The 24,760-nt window shown below is 45.4% G+C and overlaps 2 protein-coding genes across 3 annotated transcripts in view; one reads left to right on the top strand and one right to left on the bottom strand.

Annotated features, from left to right (window-relative positions):
* LOC121478396 (translation initiation factor IF-2-like) overlaps positions 1–6,726 on the bottom strand; it is a 44,721-nt gene extending 37,995 nt beyond the window's left edge. Inside the window, exon 1 of the mRNA XM_041733454.1 lies at positions 5,819–6,726. Within this exon, the coding sequence (XP_041589388.1) occupies positions 5,819–6,726 (908 nt within the window). The remainder of the gene's footprint in view (positions 1–5,818) is intronic.
* TJP2 (tight junction protein 2) overlaps positions 6,402–24,760 on the top strand; it is a 123,375-nt gene continuing 105,016 nt past the window's right edge. The window contains exon 1 of one of the 2 annotated variants that reach the window (XM_041740425.1): positions 6,402–6,527. The gene's annotated coding sequence lies outside the window, so the exon portion shown is untranslated. Of the gene's footprint in view, positions 6,528–6,707; positions 7,079–24,760 lie in introns of those variants that run through there. The other variant, XM_041740415.1, reaches the window with a different exon arrangement.

Raw genomic sequence — 24,760 nt, 5'->3', positions numbered from 1 at the left:
CCCAGGGTGTGATCCTGGGATCCAGGATTGAGTCCCACATTTGGCTCCCTGCATGGAGCCTGCTTCTCTCTCTGCCTGTGTCTCTGCCTCTCTCTCTGCATCCCTGATGAAAAAAAAAAAAAAAAGAAAAGAAAGAAAAGAAACAAAGCTCTTTCTGGGCTCTGTGGTGCACCTGTTGCCAGTAATGAAAACACCTGTCTTATCAAAGCAAGTGCCCCACTTCAGACTGATTTGACTTCTCCCCCATCCTGTCAGTCCAGCCTGCAGGTGAAGCACAGATCAGTTTCAGAACAACAGGATGCAGAACACAAGAACTCCCTGTCCCGAGAGGCAGCAGAATAGGGCTTTGTCTCCCAGAAAGGCAAGATGGTTTCTATGGGGCTGCCTTGGGGCCAGGGCAGGGAGGGAACCTCTGCTGAGCTCCAAGTCAGAACCCAGAGTTCTTGCCCCATTTTTCATGCCACTGCCCCTGGGGCCCATGGAGGCTTCTCTTTTTATTTCTCTGAGCAGATTTTGAAATGTGTAGTCTTCAGAGTGGAAATGCTTAGCAGTTGCTGAAAATGCTCTTTTGTAGACTGTAGGAAAGCACAAAGGAATACATACAGCATGTACCCAGAATGAATAGAGTGGGTGGTAAAAACTGAGATAATGTCAGTTACCAGCTATGCCAGCCAGAGTCTCTTTCTTCCTACCTGAACACATCCAAAGAAAATCCCAAATCCAAGTCTTTGAAATATTTGTTTCAGTTCAGATACAGAAAGAAATTAAACATGTATTTTAGTGTGTGTGTGTATATATATAATATGCCACCCAAACACATGTAATAGCAACATCAACCCCATATACTAGATTAAATCAGTGGCATATAATTAAAACATATTAAGACTTAGAGAATATCAAGTTTCCCTCAAATAACTTAACCTTTTTTTTAGTGTCTAGCTATTCTGCACTGGGGCCCAAAAAAGAAATACATGTTGTGTTTCTTCAATGTCACTTAAGCCTTTTAATTTATAGGTTTCTTCCCCTTCATCTCTAATGCCTTTCTGGCTGTTAAGAAATTGGATCATTTGACTTCTTGAGTTTCCCACATTCTGGATTTTGTTGATGTATCTTGTCAAGTGGTGTTCAACATATTCCTTTCTTCTAGTTATTCTTATAAATGGGTAGTTGGATCTAGAACCTTGGTCAGACTCAGGTTTGCTCTTTCTGGCCAGAGTGTGTGATTTGTGGTGGTGTGTATTTCCAGCAGATGGCACATAACGTCTGGTGATCTTTTCTACAATGTTAGTGACCACTGATGACTGTTGCTTTGATCCACTGTTTTTATTAGGGTTTTGGAAAATGCTGATATTCAAATTTTGTCGATTCTCATTTGTTGGCTGGAAGAGTTTCTTCATCAACTATTTAGTTATCGTGAGACATGGTTTGTACTTGTCTTAGCCTGGATTTCCCAGGAAGCAGAGCCTTGAGTTATGGGGCTTTATTGGGGAAAGTGATCTTATAGAAAGAAAGTGAGGGACAGAAGCAGAGAAAGCCAATAGAAGGGAGACTCACTCAGTAGGCTGCTGCTTCAGGCACCTGATTGCTTGATGAGGGTGACTAGATTTCTGAGAAGCAATATATACGGAGTCTCAGGATATTTCATTTTGTGGGGAAAAAGAAAGGAATATTCATATGAGATCGGGCGTGTTCAGGGTGGTATGGCTGTAGACAAGAAAGGAATATTCACATACTAGCTTTTATCCCTCACTGGTGGAAGCTTAGACAATGAAACCTTAACTTACCCAGTCTTCAGGGCAGTGTATGTATGGGCATCCCCATCATGGCACAACAGGGAAGCACTGGGGTGGGAGGAAGGAGATGAGCCTTATTTTCAGTGATTTTTCTTCTTGAGCCTTAAAATTTACTCCAGTTTGGCTGGTGGATGCTTCTAAAAGTTAGCTCCAGATTGCATTTGAGGTCAACCTTAGTTTTTGATAGCTTCCCTGTTTCCTAAATTGACAAGATATTCGAGGCATATTTTGAATATTTCTTGCCTGTGATCGAAAATCAATCACTTCTCCAAGTAGATACAGTTCTTCTTAGGGAAATATAGTATTGAGAGACCACAATCTGAAATCTCGGCATGCTTATTCCTACCAGGTTGGTCAATGTTAGGTGAGCATTTTGAATAAATAAGACCTTATGATGTAGGAAAAACAGGAGGGTTTAAAGCCAATGGCCAAGAAAAAATTCTTGAGATGTCTTTGGTGCAAAAAGGTGATTTTTATTAAAGCACAGGAATAAGACCCATGGGCAAAAAGAGCTGTATTTCGTCATAAACAGTGACCCATTATATACCTTTAAGTTGGGAAGGGGTTAGGGATAATGTAAGCCTCTTGGGTATTTCGAAAACAAGATTTCCAGGATCCTGAGGGGGCTGGCTATTGTTAGAAAATGTCATTTATTTTATTTTATTTTTTAAAGATTTTATTTATTTATTCATGAGACACACACACACACACACACACAGAGGCAGAGACACAGGCAGAAGAAGAAGCTGGCTCCTCGCAGGGAGCCAAATGTGGGACTCGATCCCGGGGCCCCAGGATCACACCCTGGGCTGAAGGCAGCGCTAAACTGCTGAGCCACCCAGGCTGCCCAGGAAAGGTAATTTATTACTGGTTAGTAAAAATACAGTCATGAGACCCTTCAGATGCATATCAGTGAGCCATATGCTTGGAGGATGATTTTTTTTTTAAGATTTTATTTATTTATTCATGAGAGACACACAGAGAGAGACAGAGACACACAGAGAGAGGCAGAGAAGCAGGCTCCCTGTGAGGAGCCCGATGTGGGACTCAATCCTAGGGCCCTGGGATCACAATCTGAGCCAAAGGCAGATGCTCAGCCACTGAGCCACCCAGGCATCCTGCTTGGAGGATGATTCTTAACGTGTATCTTTGGGGGAGAGGGGAAGTAGAGAAAAAGGGAGCTTCCAAAGGAATTTCTATAGGTTTAGAGTAGACTCACAGGATCCTGGAGGGTCAGGCTAAGATTGCCTTTTTTTTTTTTTTAAGATTTATTTATTGGGCAGCCTGGGTGGCTCAGCGGTTTAGCACCGCCTTCAGCCCAGGGCGTGATCCTGGAGACCCGGGATCAAGTCCCACGTCAGGCTCCCTACATAGAGCCTGCTTCTCCCTCTGCCTTTCTCTCTCTCTGTGTCTATCATGAATAAATAAATAAAATCTTAAACAAAAAGATTTAATTAATTAATTAATTATTTGAGAGAGAGAGAGAGAGAAAGGCAGAGGCACAGGCAGAGGGAAGAGCAGGCTCCATGCAGGGAGCCTGATGTGGGACTCGAACCCTGGGTCTCCAGGATCCTGCCCTGGGCTGAAGACGGAGCTAAACCACTGAGCCACCTGGGCTGCCCTAATATTGTCTTTTGGTCATAGCAAAGTGTCAACAATGAGGCAGCTGAACTCCCAGAGGAAGGTCATTCTGCCTATTTCAAGAACTTGTCAATGAGCTATAAGTAGTTAAGAAAATTTAATAATTTTTCTTCTGCCTATGATTCCCACATCACTTGGATTTTTTTTTTAAACAATACGCCTAAAAAAAAAATAAAAAAAAATAAACAATACGCCTTTTTAAAAAAAATTTATTTATTTATTTATGATAGTCACAGAGAGAGAGAGAGAGGCAGAGACACAGGCGGAGGAAGAAGCAGGCTCCATGCACCGGGAGCCCGATGTGGGATTCGATCCCGGGTCTCCAGGATCGCGCCCTGGGCCAAAGGCAGGCGCCAAACCGCTGCGCCACCCAGGGATCCCCCCCCCCTTTTTTTTTTTTTAAGAGAGAGCAAGAGAGCATGAGGGGAGAGGCAGAGGGAGAAAGAGAGACAGAACCTTAAGCAAGCTCCATGCTGAGTGTGAGGATGACCTGAGGCTGGATCTCATGACCCTGAGCTCATGACCTGAGCCTAAATCAAGAGTTGATGCTTAACCTACTGAGCCACTCATGCAACCCTGGAAAAATATATATATGTTTTAAGAAAAGTTATGCCATGAGTTCTATATAATAATTCTAACTCAAATTTAATATTGCTTAACTGCTTTGGTTTTATATTGATTCTAGGACGCCTGGGTGGCTCAGCGGTTGAGCGTCTGCCTTTGGCTCAGGGCATGATCCTGGGGTCCTGGGGCTGAGTCCCGCATCGGGCTCCCTGCATGGGGCCTGCTTCTCCCTCTGCCTGTGTCTCTGCCGTTCTCTCTCTATCTCTCTGTGTCTCATGAATAAATAAAATCTTAAAAAAAAAAATCTTGATTCTTAAGGCCATTCACATAATTACTTCTTACTAACATTATTATTATTATCAAAAAGCAGTTTAGTTTAGTTTATTTATTTATTTTTTAAGATTTTATTTATTTATTCATGACAGACTGAGAGAGAGAGGCAGAGACACAGGCAGAGGGAGAAGCAGGCTCTGCACAAGGAGCCAGATGTGGAACTCGATCCTGGGACTCTGGGATCATGCCCTGAGCCAAAGGCAGACAGACATCCAACGGCTGAGCCACCCAGGCTTCCCATTGTTTAGTTTTTTTTTAAACATTTTCCAGGGCACCTGGGTGACTCTGTTGGTGAACTGCCTTCAGCTCAGGTCATGATCCCAGGGTCATGGGATGGAGTCTTGCATTGGGCTTCCTGTAAGGAGCCTGCGTCTCCCTCTGCCTGTGTCTCGTTTCCCCCTGCTCTTGCATGCTCTCTCGCTCTCTCTCAAATAAATAAGATAAAATAAAAAAAAAAAAACATGTTTTCCATCCTTAGAGTATATACCTAAGGAATGTGGAGTTAAATAATTGTTTTAAATTCACCTGACATACTTTCCCCTTCCATGGGAAATTACTGTTCTCTTTTTAAAAATTGTACTGTCTACTAGGCTCAATCTACTCACTTTTTGAAATAAGTTGTTGATAGGTAGCCCAGAAGTCTAAACTGAATGAACTTGAGCTTTATTAGAAGCAGTCATTCATTCCATTACTTCTGGCAGAGGTTTGGGTGGGAAGGAAGGCAGGAGGGTTTGGCAGTCATAGGCTAAGGTGTCTTCAATGTACCTTCTTGGAGGTTTTTCTTTGCATGTGCAGTAAAATATACATAACACGAAATTAGGCATTTTAACCATTAAAAAAAAAGATCTTATTTATTTGAGAAAGAGAAAGAGAGTAGGGGTCAGAGGAAGAAGCAGGCTGCCCGCTGAGCAGGAGGCCCGATGTGGGGGCTGGATCCCAGGACTCTGAGACCATGACTTGAACCGAAGGCAGACGCTTAAGCACTGAGCCACCCAGGTGCTCCCTTTTTAACCATTTTTAAGCATACAGTTCAGTGGCATTAAGTATACTCACACTATTGTGCAACCCACACCACTATCCCTCTCCAGAACTTTGTCATCATACCAAAGCGAAATTCTGCACCCATTAAACAATAACTTCCTATTCCCTTCCCAGGATTTTTAACGTGACTCCATGGAAGGCGCACCTGCTGGCCAGTTGCAGGCTTGCGCACTAGGACGCCGCTGCCTTCCGGGCCGAGCAGGGGTTCCCGCGGTGACTAAGCAGGCCCTGGGGTTAAGGCTCCCGCCCTCACCTATTGTCCCAGCGGGAGGAACCGGTATTTCCGGATTGGGGCCTCAGACCCTGTGATCCCGGCTAAGGGTGAAGTTCGTGGGGGAGGGGCGCGGAAGCGTATCATAGAAGTTAACTTGCCACCAAAATCACCAACCCGCTTCTTATCCCACCCACCCCCAAGCAAAAACCAAGATCCCAGCAGCGCCAAGCACCTGCAGTCAGGGCCCACGACCATCCCTCCGGGGTCTTGGAGGGGTAGTGCAGCGAAGTGCTCCCCAGCGCACAGCCCTGGAGGGTCGGGAAGCCGGGCCGAGGACGGGCAGGAAGGCGGCACGTCGAATCCCCTCTGCCCCCGCGCGGAGAGCAAGCTCGGCGGCAGGTCCCCGGAGCAGGGAAGCGGCCGCGGATTGGATGCCCCGGCTGGAGGCTCCGAGGTCCCTGCGGCCACAGTCCTTGCCCCACCGCTGGGTGGCGCGTGCGAGCCCCCCCAGTCGCTGCCAACACCCCAAAGTAAGGCTGCAATAAGCTGCGTGTCTTGCCCCAGACTAGAACCTGGCACCCTTGGGGTCTCGAGGGAGCAGGTGACAGCCGCCGCCCGCCCTCCTCCCGTCCGGGCCGCGGCTCTCTGGCTCTCCGCCGCCCACTCCCCCTGCCCCCACCCTGGGTTTTTTTTTTTTTTTTCCTTTCTCCCAGACCTCCAAACAGGAAATAGCTTGAGTCCACAATAATACACAGGAGCAGCGAGCGAGGCCACTGGTGCCCGCCCATTCCCTGGGCAGCGTCCCGCACTCGGGCTCCGGCCAGGCGCCGCCAGCGACCAGCGCGGGCCGCGCGAGGGACACCCGCCCAGCAGCCGCGCCGCGTCCGAGCGCGCCCCCGCGCCCCCGCGCCCCCGCAGCCGCCCTCGCGCCGCGTCCGCAGGCGAGTACCCCCGCCCCCCCTCCCCTCCCCCGCCCCGCGGCCGCCGGGGCTCAGCCGTCGCCGGGACGCCCCCCGCCGCTCCCGGTCCTGCGAGCGAGGGGTGTGCGGGGTGTGGCGGGGCGCTGGCGCCTGGGTCCGCGCGCGGGCGGAGGCGGGGGGCAGCGAGAGGACGTGCGGGTTGAAGCTCCCCGCCCCCCATCTCCGTGTGCTTTCGGGGTGTACTGTGTTGGGCACTGGTTTCTTTCCTCCCTGGGGATGCTTGGCGGACTTCTCTGCCTGGCAGCCCCCCGCGGGGGACCGCAGCGCATCGCAGGCTGTCTCTCGGGGGATCGTCTGGAAGTGGGTTCGGGCACGCACCTGGGGCAGCTACAGGTGCCCTTGGGAGCCGCCGTCCTTCTCCTACCTGGCCTGGCGCCTTCTCCCCCAAGGAGTGGGGGCTCTTTCACTTTCTGTTGAGCTCTTTAAAAGGGCCTCTGGTTTCTGTTGGCGCGGCCAGCGCTGGCAGCGGTGGCGAGGGCAGGAGCTGGTGCCCTGCGGCGAGGGAGGCGCTGGTGAGTTGCAGGCAGGTGGGGGTTGCGGGTCGGGTCCCCGGCGGGTCTCAGCTACGGGGCTTGCGAACCCCGCGCGGCCGAGAGCCCGAAGGGGCCCGCGGGCCACAGCCACCTGCGCAGCCTCGATCTGCGCCCCCAGCGCGGAAGAGCCTTCCCGTTACCAGGCTGGGCGTCGTCCGTATTCAAGGCTGCAGGGCTCTTCCATAGGGAACTCAGGCGAAGCCGAGCTGGAGATCTTTATGTTGGATAAAGGCCACTGAATTCCAGGCATTCTTCGAGCTTGGGAAGGGTATTCTCGGGACTGTTTTTGAAGTTTGCGGGAAGGCTTTCTGCGAAAATGCCTCTCTGTCCCCGTCCTTATCGACCTTCCAAGTCCCAGGGGTGGGTGGGGACACGTGGGAAGCCCCCGGCGTCGGACATTGTGTGGAAGTTTCTCAACGCATTTTTACAAACGGTGGTTGGTGGTTAATTTCCGTCCTCAATTAATTCTCTTGAAAGGTGTGACTAATCCTCCCCATTTCCTAGTGAGGGGACTGCGGTTCTAGATGGTTAGATTGATAGGGGGATAGTCTTTTTACTCCGAAGTGCTCTGAGGCCCAGCGGGTCCAGGTGAGATCCAGGCACTAGCTGCTTCGCCTGGGGGCCTGTTTTTGTTTTTTAATTGATATTTTATTTTATTTATTTGAGAGAGAGAGAGAGCACAAGCAGGGGGACAGCAGAGGGAGAGGGAGAAGCAGACTTTCCACCGAGCAGGGAGTCCTCCCCCAGGGGCCCGATTCCAGGACCCTGGAATCTTGCATGACCTGAGCCCAAGGAGATGCTTAATTGACTGAGGCCAGCCAGGCGCCCCTGGGGGCCTGTTAAAAGTGAGCCCAGACCTGCCGAATCAAGATCCCCAGGGGATCTTTTGCGCAATAACATTTGAAAAGCACCACCTAAGGTATCTTGGGGTGAAGCATACTGTCCAGTGTGGAGAAGGGATTTATAATTCACTTCCATACATTTTCATCAACTCCTACATTTGAAGTGGAGTTGATGAAAATTTTGCCAAAACAGGAAAAACACGCCTTTATTTTGCCAAAGCAGGAAAAACACGCCTAAGCTGCTAAGTGTCAGGCTACTCAACGAGATTTGGACATGTGGTTTGCACACTAACCTGTGAATTTTTTGTTTCTGGATTCTTTTATTCCTTGACTGTTATTATTATGATAAAATATACATAGCATGAAATTCACCATTTTAACAGTTTTACATGTAGAGTTCAGTGCCATTAGGTACACTGACAAGGCAACCATCACTACTCTCCATTTCCAGAACTTTTTCATTGTTCCAAAAACTCTACCTGTTAAACAATACCCCATTCTCCTCTCTCCCCAGCCCTGGAACTACTGGATCCTCTAAATGGTATTTTTTTGTAGGGTCGAGAAAAGGTCGAATTGGAATGTAAAGTAAAAGTAAAATCATGTTCCCAGAATATGTATAAACATGTAGAGATTTCTGGGTCACTGTCTTTGTGGCCATGGCATGGTAGCTTCAGGTACTTAATGTGCATATGCTTTCTTTTAATAGAGACAACCAGAAATCCACGAGGGTTTCCTTTCTGTTTTGGCAGCAAAGGAATGAAGCTACCCAAGGCTCAAACAGCACTGATTAACTAGATGCACATTAATATCTAGATGCTTGGTGACGTTTATCTCTACGCTTCCTTTAACTAGCTTTATTTTAGGTATCCTGTTTATACTGGGTTTATTATTATTTTTTTAACAGTGACTCAAGTACTTTTTTGAAAGTAGTTGGAATAAACCTTAAGGAAAAAGTTGCTGCTTGGTAAATACAGGAATACAAGGTCACAGCAAAACTTCAGAAAGTAGATTTGAAATAATTTTCCCAAATACCCGAACTATGTATTTTGTTTCTGCCCCTTTTTTTTTTAATGGTTTTATTTATTTATTTGAGAGAGAGAGAGCTCAGAGGAAGGGGCAGAGGGAGATGGAGACTGCCTGACAAGCAGGAAGCCTGATGTGGGGCTCAATCCCAGGACCTGAGCTGAAGGCAGATGCTTAATTGACAGCCACCCAGGTGCCCCTTTTTCTCCTTTCATGTTAAATGAGTCCAATGGTCCAACAACATTATTTCTAGTTGTAAAAATGTTTGTAGAATTGAGGAAAGTCTTATAATAATGAAAGTCATTGACCTGCATCTGCTTAAAATTGTCCAGCTTGCAATTTGAAGACATACATTTAAGTGAGAACACAAATATGAATTGGCAAACTAATAAAAGTGCTTTCATTCATGAGCTAAGAAAGTCATTGTTATGGAGCAATGATGTGGTTTCAGGCTGCCTGGCTGGCTCAGTTGGTAGAGCATACTACTCTTGGGGTTATGAGTTTGAGCCCCACATGTAGACATTACTTAAAAATAAAATCTTTAAAAAAGAGAGAGAAAAGAATGTGGTTTCGAATATATATGTGATCAAGGATATTGGGAAGATTTACTAAATAGCTGAGTGGTGGGAGATCCTTCAAATTCTTCCCAGATCCTTTTTTCTTTTACTAAGATACTTTTCCTGTGTTTTGGCTTTTATTGGAACGAGGCTATCTACTTGTAGGAAGGAACTTACAGCTTCCTTTGAATGAAAAATAATTTAACTGGGCAAGATTAGATATAAATTCTCCTTCTTGAGGAGATTGTTGTATTCGAAGAAATTCAGATTCTTGTCTCCTTGTAATTGCAGTAAGTAAAGGTTTCCCTTCTTCCACTGCGTTTTCTTCTTAAATAGCAATATAGTTCAGAGTTTTATTTGGTGAACAAATGCTATTTTGTAGTCCACACATGAGAAAAAAATTCCTTAGAACGTGTCCAGTGAATCGTTTTTTCAGTGATGCCAGGAGAATCATTAGGGAGTTTAGTAAAAATGGGTAATGTTGGTCAACATTCTCAAGATCTGAGGTTTAGTAGCCTGAATGTCTGGAAGAACCTACTGGTCTCCATAGGAGAGATCAAGGTATTAGACTACTCGATTTAGAGACCATGCCTATTGCAAATCAGGTATTTTCAGATACATTCTCATTAAATCTATATAATGATCTGGGGAGAAATATTTCTTTTCCCCTCATTTTACAGATGAAAAAACTGAAGCTAGTGGTGGTCTTCCTACTCTAGACCATGGTTCTTCTCCATTGCTCTTTCATGTAGAATCGCCCCTGCCTACAAATTCCCCTTCACCTCAAAGCCGAAATACATAGTCGAAATGAAGAAGCTATGAATTCATTAATATCTTTTGGAACATCAGGTACTACATGCACTAGGTCCTTAGGCAAATAAAAAGATGAACGAAAACTGAAATAAATTCCCAAAGAGCAAAGATTTTTAAAAGCAAAGGTTCTTTTCATGGGACCACAAGATCTCTGATGAGTGATGAATCAGATTATACTTGGCTTGAATGTAGCATTATTGTAGCTGGTCCAGCTTCCGGAAAAATCAAGACGTGGGCATTCTCCTTACTGAGATGAGTCAGCCTTACCGTCTCTGCAAATCGACCAGTCAGTATCTATGTGGCACCCCTAGATGCTAAAGAGTATGGAAAAAAGGGCGCAGGATTTAGGTGCAGGAGGAACATCTGCCCTCAACAGCTAACTGGGTTTAATAAACCTCATGTAGTCCGAGTGGCACATTCCGAAATATAAAATTAGGGGCATGATATCTCCCTTTGAGATAATAGTAAGAACTCTAAGGAACCGTATGTGCAAAAGTGCTTGTGAATTTTATTTTATTAAAAAGTTTTTTTAAAAGATATTTATTTATTCATGAGAGACACACACAGAGAGAAGCAGAGACACAGGCAGAGGGAGAAGCAGGCTCCTCACAGGGAGCCCGATGCAGGACTTAATCCCTGGACCCCGGGATCATGCCTGAGCCAAAGGCAGACGCTCAACCTTTGAGACACCCAGGCATCCCAAGTGCTTGTGAATTTTAAAATGAGAGTAGAAATCTATCTCTTATTTTCATTTGGGAGAAATTTGTGATGCAAAAAAGACAGAAGCAGCTACATATTAGAGGTATCTAATACTTTTTAGATAACTGAATCTGTAATTCTTTTCTTGCTTTAGGCCATTAAAAACATACTTTTATTGGGACTCCTGGGTAGGTCAGTTGGTTAAGTGTCTGCCACTTGATTTTGGCTTAGGTCATGATCTCAGGGTCAGCCCTAGTGTCTGGCTCTGCACTGTGGGTGGAGCCTGTTTAAGATTCTCTCTTTCCCTCTCTATCTGCCCCTCACTCCCAACTCTCTCTCTCTTTCTCAAGAAAATAAATAATAATTTTATGGAGATATAATTCACATGCCATACAATTCACCTATTTAAAGTATGCAATGCATTGGTTTTATTCCCAGAGTTGTGCAACCATTACCATAATCAATTTCAGGACTTTTTTTTTTTTTTTAAGATTTATTTATTTATTTATTCATAGAGACACACGCAGAGAGAGAGAGGCAAAGACACAGGCAGGGGGAGAAGCAAGCTCCAAGCAGGAAGCCTGACGTGGGACTCGATCCCGGGCCTCCAGGATCACGCCCCGGGGCTGCAGGCGGCACTGAACCGCTGCGCCACCAGGGCTGCCCAATTTCAGGACATTTTTATTGCCAGGTATTCTAAAATGAATACCACTCCTCCATGAACCCTTTCCACCCCTTAGCTGGCATCTCCCAATCCCTTTCCTTCCCCAGGCTAAACAGCCCGGATCTACTTTCTGATACAGATTTGCCTACTTAGGACATTTCTTCTTTCTTTCTTTCTTTCTTTCTTTCTTTCTTCCTTTCTTTCTTTCTTTCTTTCTCTACTTAGGACATTTCTTTTTTTCTTTTCTTTCTTTCTTTCTTTTTTTTTTTAAAGATTTTATTTATTTATGAGAGACACAGAGAGGCAGAGACACAGTCAGAGGAAGAAGCAGGCTCCCTGCTGGAAGCCCAGTGCAGGTCCCCAGATCCCAGGATCACCCCTGAGTCGAAGGCAGATGCTCAACCACTGAGCCACCCAGGTATCCCTACTTTTATTCTTTTTTAAAGGGAAACTAGGGATGCCTGGGTGACTCAGTGGTTGAGCATCTGCCTTTAGCTCAGGGCCTGATCCTGGAGTCAGGGGAGGGATCAAGTCCCACATCAGGCTCCCTGCATGGAGCCTGCTTCTCCCTCTGCCTGTGTCTCTGCCTCTCTCTCTCTCATGAATAAATAAATAAAATCTTAAAATAAATAAAATAAAGGTAAACTAGACAGAGAAAGGAAAATCAGTTTTGAATAGATTCCCTAATTGCCATGGGTTAGAACAATGAAAACGTAAATTGAGCCTTTTGCTCTTTTTGAAATTTATTTCAGTTTTGGCTCATCTTTTTATTTGCCATAGGGCTTCGTGCATGTGGTACCTGATGTTCCAAAGGATTTGAGTGAAGAACTAACGAATATTATAGTTTCTTTGAAATGAAGGGGAATAAGCAGGCAGGGACCTATTATCCTATTTGCGGATTTAATGCACAGTAAGAATCATGCACCTCTCAAATGTTAGTAATACACCAAAAGTGTGCACGTCAAACACACACACACACACACAAATGCATTGGTGCTAATGATGGACATCTTAAACACTTGAATGAAAATATTGTTTGATATTGTGTGGGTTAATATTTGTCCATTCTACTTATTAAAATATACTTTTTAAATGATTTATTTAAAAATAAATTAAAAAAATATATGCATTGGTTTTTAGTATATTCCCAGATTTAATTTTTTTTAAAGATTTTATTTATTTATTCATGAGAGACACACAGAGAGAGGCAGAGACACAGGCAGAAGGAGAAGAGGCTCTCTGCGAGGAGCCCAATGTAGGACTTGATCCCAGGACCCCCGGATCACAATCTGAGCCAAAGGTAGACGTTCAACCACTGAGCCACCCAGGTGCCCCACGGATAGACATTTTTGCATGAGTTAGTTAATTTTGTTTTTTCTTTTCCAAGCTGCAAGGCAGTGTTTTTCTCTGTAGTCATGTGGAGAATTGCCTTCATGCTCTACAGTCACAAAATAATTATGAATTTAAAAAATACCTTTTGTATTTTGGAGGCCTACATATCAAACTTGGGTTGTGCTCTTTTGATCTTGTATTACTGGTAAATATAGGCAGCAGTAAAAGAAAGAGGGAATTCACCTGGATTTAGAAACATTTGAGAAATGTTTGAGAAAGCCACTGGGTAAGCAAGTGGAAGTGTGTAGTGCGGTGGTTCTCAAACGTCAGCTGCATCTGAATCGCCTGGAGGGCTTGTCAAAACACTGATCTGCAGCCCCAGATTTGAGTTTTTAACTTTGGATTAGGTAGGCCTGGGGTGGGGCTTGAGAATCTGCATCTCTAACAAGTCATCAGGCAATGCTGATGCTGCTGGTCTGGGGCTTTGTGTTTTGAGAACCAGTGGTCTGGAGGCATTTGGAGGCATCAGACTGGAGCAAGAGTGGGGAAGGGACAGAGCTGGAGGTCAGCTGGGTGCCCTGTGCATACAGGAGCTTGGTGGGGCCTAGGAAGTGGATACCATCTGAGGGAGGCAGACATAAGTGCTGGGAACTGAAATGTAGGGATGGGGTAGGGGCTGGATGCTGGAGGAAGAGAAGCCTCTGGGATACGGGAAGAAGGGGCAGAAGGCTATGAGGAGACCCAGGCCAGCTGGAGCCCATGAACTCTATGTAAACAGGGGAGTGAGGGCATGTGTGGGCATTGGTTGCAGAGGTGGGAGGGACCGGGCTGTAACCGGCTAGTGGGCTAGTGGGTGCTGTAGCTCTACAGTCCTGACCTTTCTACGCCTTTTGGGAAGCCCAACATTACTGGGGTGTGGGATATGCTGCTTGGGGACTGCAGGGTCCAGTGTGAACTGTCCTCATAAGACCAGGGGCCCCTTTAGTCCTTCAGCCATAGCCCTGGAGTCATGACTGACCACTCGCCCTCTTCTTGCCTGTCACTACCAGTCGGACTCAGCCTAGAACCAAGGTGAGCTATGTCAACCAGAGGCAAGACTCCTTTATGCAGGCAGTGATCTTGAATTTTATTTTTCCTCCCTTCATGTATTTGCTGCTCAGCTTAATAGCTTTAGGATCTGTGCTACCACTTGTCGAGTCTCCTTAGTGTGACTTGGTATAAGCCGATTCAGAGCGTGGGTGCTGACAGTCCATGTCATGAAGGTCAGCTTTGCTGCAGAAGAGAAACCCAAGAAGGACATGGTGACCCAGCGCTATTTACTCTTCTCAAGCTGAGCTGTGTTCCACCTTTTCTGCTGGTTTCTTGCAGTCCAGACAAACATCCCCTTTTATTTTATATTTTATTTTAAAGGAGTCTTCATTGTTTCTGAGGATGCAGAGCATTTCTCTTTTGAGTTTTGGAAGAAGGCCAAATCCTGCCCAGGGGGTTCTGTGTTATCATTTGCCGGTACCTGTCATTGGCAGAGGAGAGGATGTACTGTCAGTGGCTATGAACTAGCTGGTTGGCTCTGCCTGGCACTTGATGGTCGGCCAGGAGCTGAGTTAGCCCCTGACTATTTGACACTCATCTATTGTTCCAGATCCCACTCATCCAGTTGCACATCTTTACGTTCCTGCCTGGTTCCGTGGGCTCTGGGTGTGTGAGTCCTGTCTTTCACAGACAGGATTGGACAGGAAGCATTTTACAACTTGGCTCCTTTGCAGAGATGGTGTCTTGGAGTCCCCAGGACCACCCCCAGTTTCAGTGATTTGTAAGAGGACTCACAAGACTTAGTACATGTACTGTGACGCATCCATTACAGTAATGGACACAGAGCAAAATTGGCAAAGGGAAAAGGCACATGGAACAAAGTCTAGGTTTGGCTACGTCAGCATTCCCTGTAGAGCATGTACCAGAAGTTCAGGTTCCCAGAAGGGAAGCTGGTATTAGGGTAAATTACATTGTTTGTGCAAACAGTTTAGGGGCAGTGAGCCACTCTTATCAGCTCTAGGAGTGGTGGGAATTTTCTCCAAATCAAGTTTTCAGACTCCAGCCAAGGGCCAATCTTATAAGCATCTTTTCAAAGTGTGTTAAAACTATTTTGCATACTGATGGGTGCAAGGTGAGGATGGTGCTAGGAGCCCTGCACTTGAGGAAGGGGTCTGTCCATGCAGCTTGGGTCCAGTGCCATGGGAGCTTTGCTCTGTCTGACCAAATTACAGGAGGGTGGAAATGAACTTGGGGTTTGTACTCAGATCTTTATTTTATTTTTAAAAGATTTTATTCATTCATTCATGAGAGACACAGGCCAAGGGAGAAGCAGGCTCCCTGCAAGGAGCCTGATGCGGGACTCAATCCTGGATCCCAGGATCATGACCTGAGCCAAAGGCAGACGCTCAACCGCTGAGCCACCCAGGCATCCCAGATCTTGATTTTAGGATGACAGCTAGGATTCCTTCGCCGCAGGGACAAAGAAGGGTGGCAGTACACATTAAAAAAGAAAGCCCTGTTCATTCATTCTTTTCATTATAACTTAAAAAAAAAATGTCCTGGGGTGTCTGGGTGGCTCAGTCAGGTGAGCATCCAACTCTTGATTTTGTCTGGGGTTGTGGTCTCAGGGTTGTAAGAGCAAGCTCCTCACTCAGCAGGGAGTCTGCTTGAGATTCTCCCCCCTGCCCCCAATTTTCTCTCTAAAATAAATAAATAGGGCAGCCTGGGTGGCTCAGTGCTTTAGCGCCACTTCAGCCCAGGGCCTGATCCTGGAGATGCAGGATTGAGTCCTGCGTCCAGCTCCCTGCATGGAGCCTGCTTCTCCGTCTTCCTGTGTCTCTGCCTCTCTCTCTCTCTCTCTCCCTCTGTGTCTCTCATGAATAAATAAATAAAATCTTAATAAGTAAATAAATAAATAAAATCTTAGAAAAGAAGTAATCTCTACTCCCAATGTGGGGTTCAACTCATGACTCTGAGATCAAGAGTTGCTCTCCCATGCACTTATTTATTCTTAACCCATGCTCTTTTTTTTTTTTTTAAACACATGCTCTTGATCCCCGTATTCTACCAGGCAATATGCCAGGTGCTAGGGATAGAATGGTGAGCAGAGCAGAGTCTGCTCTCATGAGACCCACCTTCTAGAGGGAGACAAATAAGTGGCAATTACATTTCATTATGGTGGTGACATACCAAGGGCCCCAAGGCACCTACCCAGGCTTAGTGGGTGTCAGAAGACATGAATTTTATAATCAGACCAACCTGGGTAGGAATCACGCCTCCACTACTTATTACCTGCATGGCCAGGGGCAAATTGCTTAGTCACATGGTGCCTGTGTGTCATCTGAAAACAGGGAGACTTTATAACCACTTCTTAAGCTGGTGTGAAAATCGAACAAGGTAATGCATGTAGAATGCTTATCTCAGTGACTGGAACGGTGGATGTGTTTGCTACATCCTGGTTTAGTGACATCTGGGCAGGGGGAGGACTGTGTTAGCCAGAGGGAAGAGCATCTTCCATCCGCTTGTTGGCGTAGACTCTACTGCCTGCCTCCCTCCAGTCCTGGGCTCCAAGGTGCTCACTCTGCTGGTCTGACAATACTCTTCGCTGTTATGAACTCCGTAGAACCTAAGTCGATAAGTATTTGCTGAGGAAAGAATGGTTCTGGCTAGTACTTGGATAGCACTTCATCTGGTCCAGGTCCTAAGAGTTTTGCATATGTTTGTAAAATTTAATTCTCACCCAATCTTAACAGGTGGGTGCTATTATTATTCTCTTTTACAGATGAGGAGACTGAGGCCCAGAGAGTTTAAAAGACTTGCCAAGGCCACTCAGCTAATCAAGTGTGAAGTGATTCAAACACAGGCAGTTTGGTTCTAGAGTTCAGGGTCTTAATCATTATACCTTGCTGTCCTCTTAATGAGGGAAGTAAAACCTAACAGTATTGGGTATCTGTCATGTGCTGGTTCCTGAGCAAGGAGAGGTACAAGAGATACAAAGATAGAGTAGGATATCATACCTACCTTCTGGACCATCATAGAATGCTCAGGGAGACAGGTCTGTAAAAACACAATTTTTTGAAGCCAATTAAAATGTATTGAGCCCTTGGGATACCTGGGTGGCTCAGTGGTTGAGCGTCCCTTTGGCTCAGAGCGTAATTCCAGGGTCCTGGGATTGAGTCCTGCATTGGGCTTCCTGCTTGGAGCCTGCTTTCTCCCTCTGCCTGTGTCTCTGCCTCTTTCTCTGTGTGTCTCTCATGAATAAACTAAAAAAAAAAAAAAATCAAAATATAGGAAAATTTTAAATGAAATGATTTTGAATTTTTAAAAAGATTTTATTTATTTTTTCATGAGAGACAGAGAGAGAGAGAGAGAGACAGACAGACAGACAGAGAGACAGAGACAGGCGCAAGGAGCCTGACGTGGGACTCGATCCCGGGTCTCCAGGACCACGCCCTAGGCCTTAGGTGGCGCTAAACTACTGAGCCACCTGGGCTGCCCAGGATTTAGGAATCTTGTGGAGTTTCAGGATCCTGACTATTAGGGGGCACATGGAAGCTCAGTGAACCCAGGAGGTCTTCTGTTTTCTGGTTGAGATGTTTAGGGGAAAACCCAACTCATTAAGAGGAAGATTAGAAGGACAGTGGAGCCAGCATGGTGGTGGTGGTGATGGTGGTGGAGCTACCGGAAAAGGAGAAGGAGAAGAGGGTGTTTTCTTTCTACAAACCTCACATTGGGATCCCCTGGAAACAGCAGATTGGGAAAGAGGAAGGAGAGAGAAGAGGAAAGCCTGTAGCCAGGAGGAGGGTGTGAGGGGAGGGTGAGACCCTCCTGTCTCAGAGGAAGCAGCACCAGGGATCCAGGGACCACGGGGCAGATGCTCAATTCAGATCATTGGATGCAGGAGGATCCAGTCTAGAAGGCACTAGAACAGAGTAGGGACAAGTCAGACCTGGCCTAGAGTACTGACCCTGCGACTTGGGGGCTCTGTGATCTAGGGCAGTCTTCTCAACCCTAAGCCTTAGTTTCCTCCTTGTAAAAGGGGGACGGTAACGCTGCCTTCTCACTGTATTGGTGTGGCTGGAGTTTTGTTGCCCTTTTGGATTTTCTTTGTCTCAGGTCTGCAGCTTCCCGTCCTGAATGGGTGAGTTTTTGTCCAGCCTCCCTTATTCTCAACCGAGGATCATGAGCTCTTTTCCCAAGGGACAGAATCTGGTTCTGAGACGAAAGGGTCCCTCCAGCTTCTCAAGGTCTTTGAATCTCTTTCTGTAGAGTTCCAGCTCTTTGTATTCACCGCTCATCTTGTTATTTGCTTCAGACCTTTCCTCCTCTGGCTCTGCCTCCATGGGTAATAAACCCATTAAGCCCCATTTCTTTTTTCACAACAGTGCCCCATCATTTCATTTCCTCTCCTGGGGGATCTGGACCACACTTACAATTCAGGCTTGCTCAATCTGGCTTTGTTGGGATGACCTGTCAAGTGTGCTTTGCTGTTCTCTTCTTCTACAACGTGGGTGTAGATTGATTTTTCTATCCATCGTGGGTGGTGAGATACATGCTTGATTTTAGAATGAGTCAGTTTCCTCCTCGATCTTCATGCCTTATTGTGAACAAAGACTACATCCCCTGATTCCACCTTACCACCCTGTTCTCTTCCTGCAAGAGAAGCTGATCTCGAATGAGTGAGTTCCAGCAGACCCTTGCACTGACCCCACACACGGGCAGAGTGCTGTCTGCACATCACTGGTCTTTCTCAGTTGTACATAATACTTTTTTAAAAAAGATTTTATTTATTTATTCATGAGAAACACAGAGAGAGAGAGAGGCAGAGACACAGGCAGAGGGAGAAGCAGGCTCCATGCAGGGAACCTGATGCGGGATTTGATCCTGGGAACCCCGAGATCACGCCCTAGCTGAAGGCAGACGCTCAGCCACTGAGCCACCCAGGTGTCCCTGTACAGAATACTTTTAAGTGCAGTCTTCTTGAATCCTTGTTTTAATGGATTCAGCTTCTGCTACCAGAGACCAGCTCATTCTCACAGTATCAGGCATTGGCTCATCTTGAACATGGAGGATTTTTTAACTAGTTGATTTGCTATGAAGCCTATGCTGGACCAAATCCCAGGCTGGACATGTCCAGGCCATCAGGTGCTTCTAGGTTTCTGTCTTTTTCCATCACAAAGCAAAACTTCATGAGAGTTTTACATTTTTGTCACTTCAGGCAGTGTTATGAGTTGAATTGTATTCCCCCAATACCCCCTAAAATTCATCTGTTGGGATGGATTTCTGTTCTTCTGGATGAAGTACTGTTCTAGTACTTCAGAATGTGGCCCATTTGGAGATAGGGTTTTTACAGAGGTAATCAAGTTAAAATTAGATCATTAGGGTGGGCCCTAATCCAATATGACTAGTGTTCTTATAAGAAGAAGTTTGGACACAGACACATACAGAGGGAAATTGATGTTAAGACACAGGATGGAGAGGGCCATCTATAAGCCAAGGAGAGAGCCCTGCTGCTCATGGCCCTCAGAAGGAACCAGCCCTGCCAACACCTTGTTCTTGCACTTCCAGACTTCAGAACTATGAGATAATTAAGTTGCAAGTTTTCTGTTAGTTAAGTCTGCAGTACGTTGTTAAGGCAGCCCTAGCAAACTAATTCAGACAGAATAAGAAAATCTGCCTGAAACCAGGTGAACTGTTAATACAGCATCTGTCACGGCTCACGCCGCCTCCTCCCACTGATATCCCAGGAGAGCGAGCCTGGGGCTCACATAATCAGGTTCTTTTGATTAAACTCCACAGTCTCTTCTGGGTTCACCAGGATTATAGTTTCAGGGCTGAATAAGGCTCCTCACCATGGGGCTCCACTCTGAGGCTCTGTGTCCAGCTCAGCCACAACACTGATCCCTGAGCAGGGCTCTACCTGGAATCAAACCTGTTTCTGACAACCAGGCAGGCCATTACTGCAGAGGGTAGGGGTCAGGCCTGGATCCATGTGGAAGTCGACACCTTCAACTGCCAGGACTCCTTTCCTTTAATTAACTCTTTCCATGGCCCAGAGGACCCACCCTATCCTCTGGAAGTGCTTGAACACATAATTTAAACTCACTGTGTTTCCAGTTTTGATAGATTGAAGCAGAAAGTATTTGAGAGGGCAGAAGAAGGAGTAACCTAGCCCAGTCTGGGGGATGTGGGGGTGGCGGGGTTCAACCAAAGAGAGCTTTCTGGAAAAAAATGAAGCTGTAATTAGTTATCAAGGAAAAGAAAATAACACATTTACATGGTATATGCTCTATGCTGCACATGTGCTAAATACTTTCCACATAATGACTGATTTAGTATTATGAGATCAGTGCTATTATTAACCCCATTTACAGATGAAAAAAAGTGAGACAAAGAGACATTAAGTGACTTGACCAGGATAAGAGCTCATTAGAGGTGGAGCTGGATTTCAGTCCTGGGCAGTGTGGTGCCCCCCTTCAGGCTAAGGAACAGAGGGGTGTGTCAGCAGGGGGACTGTGGGATTGTGTGAACTACGCTTCCCAGCTGCTGGCAGCTGACTGTTATAGCTCAACACTTCAGAGCTGGTGTCCCCAACAGGTTCCAGAGACTTTGTCCCTTTCCTGAAATTGCAGAGCAGAAGTGACTAATATCCTCCTAACCCAAGTGATGGCTCAGCCCTTCTCGACTGAAGCCAGCTCCCATCAGTGTTTTAAATTCTGTGCATTGCCTTCTGGCTCTTCTGTGCCCAAGCAAGAGAAGTGCTAGAGTCCTACAGCTCTAGGTTCAGAGTACACATGTAGCACGAACACAGTTTCTTCCAAAAGCAACAGGGAGCCGATTTCCCTGCACATGAGGGGTGGAAAGTTTTTTATTTCTTAGGAATGAGGAATCCATGAATTATTATGTATGCACATAATTTGGGAGGAACAATTAAGTGATATTAATGTTGGCTATTAATTATTCAGTAGCAGAGGTTAAAAATCTGGGAACTATTTTAAGGGAGAACCCCTGTGGTTGGTGGATACCACCTGAGCAGGGCCTGCAAGACCCAGTGTTCTCTTTTTCAGGGTTTCCATCACTCACGCCAGCCCCTGGGTCCTTGTTCCCTTCAGCCACCCTGTTTTTTTCAGTCTCTATTTTTTCCTACAAAACTATTCAACCTTGGGCTTTTCTGCTTCTTCAACTGTGTGCTGAAGGAAGTTGTGGGTGTATGGGCAGGTCAGAAGTTTGTAAGCCTATAGAGAAGAGAGGAAAGGTTTTTTTTTTTTTTTTTTTTTTTTTAAGATTTTATTTATTTATTCATGAGAGACACACTGAGAGAGGGAGGCAGAGACACAGGCAGAGGGAGAAGCAGGCTCCATACAGGGAGCCCAACGTGGGACTCGATCCCAGGTCTCCAGGATCAGGCCCTGGGCTGAAGGCGGTGCTAAGCCACTGAGCCACCCGGTCATCCCGAGGAAAGGTTTCTTGAAGAGGTCTTGGGAGTGGAAAAAAGGACAGATGGCAGAGGTGGAAGAAAGGAGGAAGGAAAGCGATGACAGGCATCGAAGGCATATACATCATCCTCATGAATTATTAAAACCACCCCTGTGTTGTGGTTTTATTCCAGTTTTACAGATGATAAAACAGGCTCAGAAGGGTCAAGTAACTTGTTGGAGATCACTTGTTGGTGTTAAACAGCAGAGGTGGGACTCAGATCCAGTCTTCCCATGTAAACACATCTCTCTCTCTGTGTCATGGGGCTGGTATGAGTGGGCACCACGGGGCCAGGTGAGGATGGCTTCCAGCTCTCATGCCAGGTGAACCAGGACAAGGATTCAAGAAACAGAAAAAGGCAAGACGTGATGGTGGCTGCGGGCTGGGCAGGGGGTGATTTCAGACAAGTATTGGGTTGGGAAGGATAGGATTAAAATGATGCATTTGGTGGCATCTAGTTGAAGTTTGAATGGTTTGAATAAACCCAGTAGTGAGTCTATTCTGAAGATGACTGAAGAGAGCAGATGGGTTTGGACAGAGGTGGGTGGATCTGGGAGAGCCACAGCTAACGTTCAAGAACTCTGGTGATTGTTTTACATCGTGTAGCTTGTTTTTCTTACAGTGACTCTGATCGGTCACTTGAGTAGCCAATACGTAAAAATATATTATACATGAAGATATTAAGTGGGTAGATAATATAACGGGATGCATAAAGTCATATGGTTTATTTGCAGTAAAGCTTAAAAAAAAAATAGCGGTTTCCCGCACTCTTCTACTTTTAGTTAGGGCTTTTTCCAGCTCCCTGAAAAGCAGACCACACCCTGTAAAACAGCCCATTTAGGACATTAGTTCATTTCCATTTTTATACTTCTAAAGCACAAGTACAGTTAAAATACCCAGGAAAGAAGGATGTCCACTGTTTTCCTCCGGCAGAAGTAAAGTATAAATAATCAGTTCAAAGGGAACACCAGTCTGGTCTGTGAATATTTATGTTCAATTTTAATCATGTAGACTAAAGTATCCTTGAGTATCTTATCCTGACTCAGAAGCTTTTTTTTGGATCATGTAGACCTAGAGTCATTTTTTTTAAACAGATAAGTGATTTTTTTAAAAAAGATTTTATTTATTTATTCATGAGAAACACACACAGAGAGAGGCAGAGGGAGAAGCAGGCTCCATGCAGGGAGCCCGATGTGGGACTCGATCCTGGAACTCCAGACTCACGTCCTGGGCCAAAGACAGACGCCAAACCGCTGAGCCACCCAGGGATCCCCCAGATAAGTGATTTTAAAAATCAGATAGTTGGGGACACCTGGCTGGCCAGTGGCTAAGCGTCTGTCTTCCGGCTCAGGGCGTGATCCTGGAGTCCCAGGATCGAGTCCCACACCGGGGTCCCTGCTTGGAGCCTGCTTCTCCCTCTGTGTCTCTGCCTCTCTCTCTCTCTCTGTGTCTCTCATAATAAATAAATAAAATCTTTAAAAAAATAAAAAAATAAAATCAGACAGTTGCAGCTGTAAAGAATTTCTAGAATTCGAAGGGAATTAACTAAATAAATACATATTTCTGAAGAGTTTCTAGACTTATAAAGAAAATGTCATATAAGTACATATCTGAGTGGGGGTATTTAGGCTAGATATTTGTTTTCTATGTTATTGTCCTGCATTGTCTTATGAAGGCGATCACACAAAGATGACAGTTTTTTAAATGGATAAATAAATTATAAAACAGAACAATCCCTTTATGGAAGAAAGCAAAATCTTCCTAATTATTTGCTAGGACAGAGTTCTTTTCCTCATCAAAGACCCCATTTTAGTTTTGTATGAGGTCATCATAGATAAGAATCACTCCATAAGTTGTATGTGTGTGTGTGTTTGTTTGTTTGTTTTCAGGTTTTATTTATTCATGAGAGACACAGTGAGAGAGAAACACACACACAGGCCGAGGCAGAAGTAGGTTCCATGCAGGGAGCTCCATGCGGAGCCCCATGCGGAGCCCGATGCAGGACTCTGGGATCACACCCTGAGCCAAAGGCAGACACTCAACTGCTGAGCTCCCCAGGCATCCTAAGATGTGTGTTAAATGCATACGAAATTCCTATAGAAAATGAAACGTTAAAACAGGCCATTTATAAAGTATTGTGTCACTTTCACCCGAGTAAAACAGCTGCCAATGGATAACGAGTTTAACTTGATTTTTTTTTGTTGTTGCTAGCTCAGGCTTCCTCTCTTATTTGAGAGGGCTGTATAGTAATTTTTATCACGCGTCATTAGAAATACAATTTGTTAGAACAAAGACTGTTGTGTAAGTATAATTACATCTTCCTGTATGATTAAATGAAGGCTGTATTGTAGCTTTTTTCAGCGGTGGCAGCTGTAGCAAACCAAGTTCAGCCTATAAAAGAATTCCTGTGACTAACTGGTACTAATTGTTTACGGAACAACCAGTGGGAGTAATATTCATGAATACTATGGAAATGAAATATTCTGAGACCAAGTGGTTTACCCCTTGTTTTCACCACTCTGCTGTGGTTAGATGATATTCATTGTATAATCAGGCCAAGTGAAGTGGGAGTTCTTAGTCTTTCGTTGTTGTTGAAATATGACTGCATTCATCTGGTCAGGCCTCTTGTCTTCTAAATGGGAAATTGAGGCTTGAAAGGATCGAAGGGTTATTTAAATCACTGACCTTCAAATTTGTTTGCTCAGACACCCCATCACATTTTTAAGCACACCCTGCAATATATATGAGTATAGTAATTTATAACTGGCATATCTATTTTTATTTATTTTTTATTTAAAAAAATTATTTATTTATTTATGATAGTCACACACACAGAGAGAGAGAGAGAGGCAGAGACATAGGCAGAGGGAGAAGCAGGCTCCATGCACCGGGAGCCCGACGTGGGATTCGATCCCGGGTCTCCAGGATCGCGCCCTGGGCCAAAGGCAGGCGCAAAACCGCTGCGCCACCCAGGGATCCCTGGCATATCTGTTTTTAAATCAAAAAATTTTTAGGGACGCCTGGGTGGCTCAGCGGTTGAGCGTCTGCCTTTGACTCAGGGCTTGATCCCAGAGTCCTTCCTGCATGGAGCCTGCTTCTCCCTCTGCCTATGTCTCTGCCTTTCTCATGAATCAATAAATAAAATCTTTAAAAAAATTAAAAAATTTAAAATTATTTTTATTTTTTAGCTTTTATTTAAATTCACGTTAGTTAACATATGGTTTAT

Source organism: Vulpes lagopus, chromosome 2, assembly GCF_018345385.1.
Source record: "Vulpes lagopus strain Blue_001 chromosome 2, ASM1834538v1, whole genome shotgun sequence".
Lineage (NCBI taxonomy): Eukaryota > Metazoa > Chordata > Mammalia > Carnivora > Canidae > Vulpes > Vulpes lagopus.
The sequence above is the reverse complement of the archived record's forward strand: the minus strand, read 5'-3'. Positions and strand labels throughout refer to the sequence as shown.